Source organism: Oncorhynchus gorbuscha, linkage group LG21 (assembly GCF_021184085.1).
Source record: "Oncorhynchus gorbuscha isolate QuinsamMale2020 ecotype Even-year linkage group LG21, OgorEven_v1.0, whole genome shotgun sequence".
In the NCBI taxonomy this organism is placed as follows: domain Eukaryota; kingdom Metazoa; phylum Chordata; class Actinopteri; order Salmoniformes; family Salmonidae; genus Oncorhynchus; species Oncorhynchus gorbuscha.
Window position 1 is genome coordinate 3,097,759 of NC_060193.1, and position 7,540 is coordinate 3,105,298.

Sequence of the window (7,540 nt, forward strand, 5' to 3'; positions counted from 1 at the left end):
TTGAGAACAAGTTCTCATTTGCAACTGCGACCTGGCCAAGATAAAGCATAGCAGTGTGAACAGACAACACAGAGTTACACATGGAGTAAACAATAAACAAGTCAATAACACAGTAGAAAAAATAACCTATATACATTGTGTGCAAAAGGCATGAGGAGGTAGGCAATAATTAGGCCATAGGAGTGAATAATTACAATTTAGCAGATTAACACTGGAGTGATAAATGATCAGATGGTCATGTGCAGGTAGAGATACTGATGTGCAAAAGAGCAGAAAAGTAAATCAATATAAACAGTATGGGGATGAGGTAGGTGAAAATGGGTGGGCTATTTACCGATAGACTATGTACAGCTGCAGCGATCGGTTAGCTGCTCAGATAGCTGAGTTGGTGAGGGAGATAAAAGTCGTTCCAGTCGCAGGCAGCAGAGAACTGGAAGGAAAGGCGGCCAAATGAGGTTTTGGCTTTAGGGATGATCAGTGAGATACACCTGCTGGAGCGCGTGCTACAGGTGGGTGTTGCCATCGTGACCAGTGAATTGAGATAAGGTGGAACTTTACCTAGAATAGACTTGTAGATGACCTGGAGCCAGTGGGTCTGGCGACGAACATGTAGCGAGGGCCAGCCGACTAGAGCATACAAGTCGTAGTGGTGGGTGGTATAAGGTGCTTTAGTAACAAAATGGATGGCACTGTGATAAACTGCATTAAGTTTGCTGAGTAGAGTATTGGAAGCTATTTTGTAGATGACATCGCAGAAGTCGAGGATCGTTAGGATAGTCAGTTTTACTAGGGTAAGTTGGGCGGCGTGAGTGAAGGAGGTTTTGTTGCGAACTAGAAAGCAGACTAGATTTGATTTTGGATTGGAGATGTTTGATATGAGTCTGGAAGGAGAGTTTGCAGTCTAGCCAGACATCTAGGTACTTATAGATTTCCACATATTCTAGGTCGGAACCATCCAGGGTGGTGATGCTAGTCGGGCGTGCGGGTGCAGGCAGCGAACGGTTGATAAGCATGCATTTGGTTTTACTAGCGTTTTAGGAGCATTTGGAGGCCACGGAAGGAGTGTTGTATGGCATTGAAGCTCGTTTGGAGGTTAGAAAGCACAGTGTCCAAGGAAGGGCCAGAAGTATACAGAATGGTGTCGTCTGCGTAGAGGTGGATCAGGAAATCGCCCGCAGCATAGAGACTGCCAGAGATCCGGACAACATGCCCTCCGATTTGACACACTGTACTCTGTCTGCAAAGTAGTTTGTGAATCAGGCAAGGCAGTCATTAGAAAAACCGAGGCTACTGAGTCTGTCGATAAGAATATGGTGATTGACAGAGTCGAAAGCCTTGGCCAGGTCGATGAAGACTGCTGCACAGTGCTGTCTTTTATCGATGGCGGTTATGATATCGTTTAGTACCTTGAGCATGGTTGAGATGCACCCGTGACCGGCTCTGAAACCGGATTGCACAGCGGAGAAGGTACGGTGGGATTCGAGATGGTCAGTGATCTGTTTGTTGACTTGGCTTTCGAAGACCTTAGATAGGCAGGGCAAGATGGATATAGGTCTGTAACAGTTTGGGTCCAGGGTGTCTCCCCCTTTGAAGAGGGGTCTGACCGCGGCAGCTTTCCAATCCTTGGGGATCTCAGATGATACGAAGGAGAGGTTGAACAGGCTGGTAATAGGGGTTGCGACAATGGCGGCGGACAGTTTCAGAAATAGAGGGTACAGATTGTCAAGCCCAGCTGATTTGTATGGGTCTAGGTTTTGCAGCTCTTTCAGAACATCTGCTATCTGGATTTGGGTAAAGGAGAAGCTAGGGAGGTGTGGGCGAGTAGCTGGGGGGAAGCTGTTGGCCGAGGTTGAAGTAGCCAGGAGGAAGGCATGGCCAGCCGTTGAGAAATGCTTGTTGAAGTTTTCGATAACACAGATTTATCGGTGGTGACCGTGTTACCTAGCCTCAGTGCAGTGGGCAGCTGGGAGGAGGTGCTCTTGTTCTCCATGGACTTTTCCATGTCCCATAACTTTTTTGAGTTAGAGCTACAGGATGCAAATTTCTGCTTGAAAAAGCTAGCCTTTGCTTTCCTGACTGACTGCGTGTATTGGTTCCTGACTTCCCTGAACAGTTGCATATTGCGGGGACTATTCGATGCTATTGCAGTCCGCCACAGGATGTTTTTGTGCTGGTCGAGGGCAGTCAGGTCTGGAGTGAACCAGGGGCTATATCTGTTCTTCGTTCTGCATTTTTTGAATGGAGCATGCTTGTCTAAGATGGTGAGGAAGTTACTTTTAAAGAATGACTAGGCATCCTCAACTGACGGGATGAGGTCAATATCCTTCCAGGATACCCGGGCCAGGTCGATTAGAAAGGCCTGCTCGCAGAAGTGTTTTAGGGAGCATTTGATAGTGATTAGGGGTGGTCGTTTGACCGCGGACCCGTAGCGGCAGTGATCGCTGAAATCCTGGTTGAAGATAGCGGAGGTGTATTTGGAGGGCAAGTTGGTCAGGATGACGTCTATGAGGGTGCCCTTGTTTACGGATTTAGGGTTGTACCTGGTGGGTTCCTTGATGATTTGTGTGAGATTGAGGGCATCTAGCTTAGATTGTAGGACTGCCGGGGTGTTAAGCATATCCCAGTTTAGGTCACTTAACACAACAAACTCTGAAGCTAGATGGGGGGCGATAAATTCACAAATGGTGTCCAGGGCACAGCTGGGAGCTGAGGGGGGGTCGGTAGCAGGCGGCAACAGTGAGAGACTTATTTCTGGAGAGAGTCATTTTTAAAATTAGTAGTTTGAACTGTTTGGGTATGGACCTGGAAAGTATGACAGACCTTTGCAGGCTATCTCTGCAGTAGATTGCAACACCTCACCCTTTGGCAGTTCTATAATGTTCTAGTTTGGTATGGAAATCTCAGAATTTTTGGTGGCCTTCCTAAGCCAGGATTCAGACACGGCAAGGACATCTGGGTTGGCAGAGTGTGCTAAAGCAGTGAGTAAAACAAAATTAGGGAGGAGGCTTCTGATGTTAACATGCATGAAACCAAGGCTATTATGGTTACAGAAGTCAACAAAAGAGTTAGCCTGGGGAATAGGAGTGGAGCTGCAGGGCCTGGATTCACCTCTACATCACTAGAAGAGGAGTAGGATAAGGGTATGGCTAATCCCAGGGCCTGGGATTAGAGAATTTGGCCAGTAACACAAAAGGTTCCTCCTAGTTTTAATCCCTGAGATGACAAGTTAAAATATCTCTCTGTGTGCCTTTGAGCAAGACAAACTTCTCTCCAGTGTCAGTTGATAATGGCTGGCCAAGGGACGACTCGTTATGAAACTAAACATTACATCACTGCAGGGCCTGGGTTTACCTTCACATCACCCGAGGAACAGAGGAGGAGTAGGATGAGGGTGCGGCTAAAAATGTGATGATGTAATGGTGGTGGTAGTGGTGATGATGATGATGATGATGATGTAATGGTGGTGGTGGTGGTGATGATGATGATGATGATGATGAAGATGATGATGATGATGATGATGTAATGGTGGTGGTGGTGATGGTGATGTGATGGTGATGATGATGTTGATGTAATGGTGGTGGTGGTGATGGTGATGTGATGATAATGTGATGATGATGATGTAATGGTGGTGATGATGATGATGATGATGATGATGATGATGATGATGATGATGATGATGATGATGATGATGATGATGATGATGATGATGATGATGATGTTGTTGATGTAATGGTGGTGGTGGTGATGGTGATGTGATGATGATGTGATGATGATGGTGATGTGATGATGATGGTGATGTGATGGGGATGGTGGTGATGATGGCGATCACAATGATAAATCATGATGATGAAGCTCAGAATTATAATATTGTTATTATTTTCTATATTTAGCTGCAACACCACCAAGACACCTTCCTGGCTCTGACGACAGACGGGATCAACTTCATCATGAACGACCAGGAGATCTGTGATGTCATCAACCAGTGCCATGACCCCACAGAGGCAGCAAACGTAATTGCACAACAGGTGAGTGTGTGTATGAGAGAAAGAACATAAGAAAGACAGAGAGAGAGAAACAGAAACAGAGACAGACAGACAGAGACAGACAGACACAGACAGACAGACAGACAGACAGACAGACAGACAGACAGACAGACAGACAGACAGACAGACAGACAGACAGACAGACAGACAGACAGACAGACAGACAGACAGACAGACAGACAGACAGACAGACAGACAGAGAGAGAGAGAGAGCGAGAGAGACAGAGCGAGAGAGAGACAGAGACAGAGAGACAGAGACACAGACAGAGAGAGACAGAGACAGAGAGAGCGAGAGAGACAGACAGAGAGAGACAGACAGAGACAGAGAGAGCGAGAGAGACAGAGAGAGCGAGAGAGACAGAGAGACAGAGAGACAGACAGAGAGACAGAGAGACAGACAGAGAGACAGAGAGAGCGACAGAGACAGACAGACAGACAGACAGAGAGAGACAGACAGAGAGACAGAGAGAGCGAGAGAGAGAGAGAGAGACAGAGAGACAGCCAGAGAGACAGAGAGAGCGAGAGAGAGACAGAGAGAGAGAGACAGAGAGACAGACAGACAGAGAGAGACAGACAGACAGAGAGACAGAGAGACAGACAGAGAGACAGAGAGAGCGACAGAGACAGACAGACAGACAGACAGACAGACAGACAGACAGACAGACAGACAGACAGACAGACAGACAGACAGACAGACAGACAGACAGACAGACAGACAGACAGACAGACAGACAGACAGACAGACAGACAGACAGACAGAGCGAGAGAGACAGAGACAGAGACAGAGACAGAGACAGAGACAGAGACAGAGACAGAGACAGAGACAGAGACAGAGACAGAGACAGAGAGACAGACAGAGAGAGACAGACAGAGACAGAGAGAGCGAGAGAGACAGAGAGAGAGACAGAGAGGGAGAGAGAGAGAGAGACAGATAGAGAGAAGGAGAGATATAGACCATGTCAATTGTGTTTGACACAGTGTTTATTCATTATAATGGTGTATAATATGTGTATAATGGATTTAGACACTGATCTGGGGTCAGTTATTCCATTTCCCCCACTGAAGATTAAGGTTTGGATTGGGGTAGGGGAAGCTGATCCTAGATCTGTACGTAAAGGGGTAACTTCATCCCAGTGCAATCTAAAACGCATGTATACATTTTAAAATGTACACAGGTGTACAAAACATTAAGAACACCTTCCTAATATTGAGTTGGATGTCCTTTTGGGGTGGTGGGACCATTTATGATACACACGGGAAACTGTTGAGTGTGAAGAAGAGAACTCCAGCACCGTTGCAGTTCTTGACACACACAAACCGGTCTCAGTTGTCTCAAGGCTTAAAAATCCTTCTTTAACCCTTTCTCCTCCTGAATCGAAGTGGGTTTAACAAGTGACATCAATAAGGGATCATAGCTTTCACCTGAATTCACCTGGTCAGTCTGCAGTATGTCATTGAAAGAGCAGGTGTTCTTAAGGTTTTGTACACTCAGTGTATGTTTTCTGTTGCACTTTTGAAGACAATTATAAAAGGTTGTTTTGAATTATCGTGCCCCTAGTGATGTGCTCGACATCATCAAGGATGACAATTAACAACGATACGACAGTCATTTGCAGTAACACACAACAGTGACATCAATAAGGGATCATAGCTTTCACCTGGTCAGACTGTCATTGAAAGAGCTAGTGTTCTTAATGTTTTGTACACTCAGTGTGTATATATCTCTATATATATATATATATATATCTATTATGTGTGTGTGTGTTTCAGGCTCTGCAGTATGGTTCAGAGGATAACAGTACGATCGTGGTGCTTCCGTTTGGAGCCTGGGGTAAACAGGAGAGCAGTCTGTCTGGCTACTCCATGAGCAGAAACCTGGCTTCAAGTGGCCGTTGGTCCTGAGAGAGAGAGAGAGATACTGGACACACCCACTCATAGACACACCAACTCATAGACACACCCACTCATAGACACACACACTCATGGACACACCCACTCATGGACACACACACCCATGGACACACCCACTCATGGACACACCCACTCATGGACACACCCACTCATAGACACACACACTCATGGACACACCCACTCATGGACACACACACTCATGGACACACCCACTCATGGACACACCCACTCATGGACACACCCACCCATGGACACACACACTTAGGATACACGGACAACACACACACACACACACACATATACGCACACAGAGAACGTTATTAGGTTAATATTAAGTATTTAGATCTAGTGTTATAGCCAATAAGCGGCCATTTGATCATGTAGGCTTGTTTAATGTACGTATTGTATATAATGAAATGTTACGTTTTGGTTTCAGTGCTGTTTTATTTATTGACTGACTATATATAATACATAAAGTATTATATATATATATATTTATATATTTATATATATTTATACATATAGCATTATATATATTTATATATATAGTATTATATATATATAGTTATATATATATAGTATTATATATATATATATTTATAGTATTATATATATATATTTATACATATAGCATTATATATAGTTATATATATAGTATCACATATATATATATTTATATATATATATTTATACATATAGCATTATATATAGTATTATATATAGTATTATATATATTTACACATGTATTCTTATATATATTTATACATATAGTATTATATATATGTTTATACATAGAGTATTATATATATATTTATATACATAGTATTATATAGTATTATATATATGTATATATAGTATTATATATATTTATACATATAGTATTATATATATTGTGACGACCCTCCCACTCTGTCTGCCGTATTCTGTCTTTGTTCTTGTTTCCTTATTAGGATGCCGGTGGGCGGAGTTGAGAGGGTCGTCAGCTACATGGGAAACACCTGGGCCAGGTGTCTCCCAGGATAAATAGACCTCTTCAACATTCATGGAGGAGACTCTCTCTATGCAGACACCTGTTGTAGATTGTGGTGTGGTTCTTGGTGGCCTTTTGTTTGTGTGCTTTGGCACCTTTCAACACCCTGCATTATCACATTCATGCATGCAAAACACTCACTTACACTACGGACTACTGATTACACACACCATTGGATATTTTCCTTAGTTGCTTTAGTTAATAAATATATCTTTTGTTACTCCTTATCTCCACGTTGTCTCCCTTTGTTACGGGCTTTGAGCCGGTTCGTGACAAGTGGGGGCTCATCCGGGATCTTTGAACTATTGGTTTGGGAGACCGTGGAGGTACGTGTTTGGTTTGAATATGGTGTTTGAGTGTGATCGGCCCAGTATTGGTTGCCTTTGTTGTTTGGTTTGTGTGCTGCGTTGGAGAGAGTATAATGGTTAGTTTCTAGGCCTTGCCTAGCCTGGAAACTCTTGTTCTACTTTCTGTTGGGAAGTCAGTCTGAGGAGGTGAGTAAATCGGCTGTGTACCTCGGTAGGAGATTTGTGTAGGGTAGTGGAACTTGCTACCC

General features: G+C 43.9%; 1 protein-coding gene across 1 annotated transcript in view; it reads left to right on the top strand.

Annotated features, from left to right (window-relative positions):
- Nucleotides 1–6,062, top strand: part of ppm1ka (protein phosphatase, Mg2+/Mn2+ dependent 1Ka) — a 19,447-nt gene extending 13,385 nt beyond the window's left edge. Inside the window, exons 7-8 of the mRNA XM_046319716.1 lie at nucleotides 3,891–4,025; nucleotides 5,814–6,062. Coding sequence (XP_046175672.1) covers nucleotides 3,891–4,025; nucleotides 5,814–5,945 — 267 coding nt within the window. The 3' untranslated portion in view covers nucleotides 5,946–6,062. The remainder of the gene's footprint in view (nucleotides 1–3,890; nucleotides 4,026–5,813) is intronic.
- Nucleotides 6,063–7,540: the final 1,478 nt, after the last annotated feature.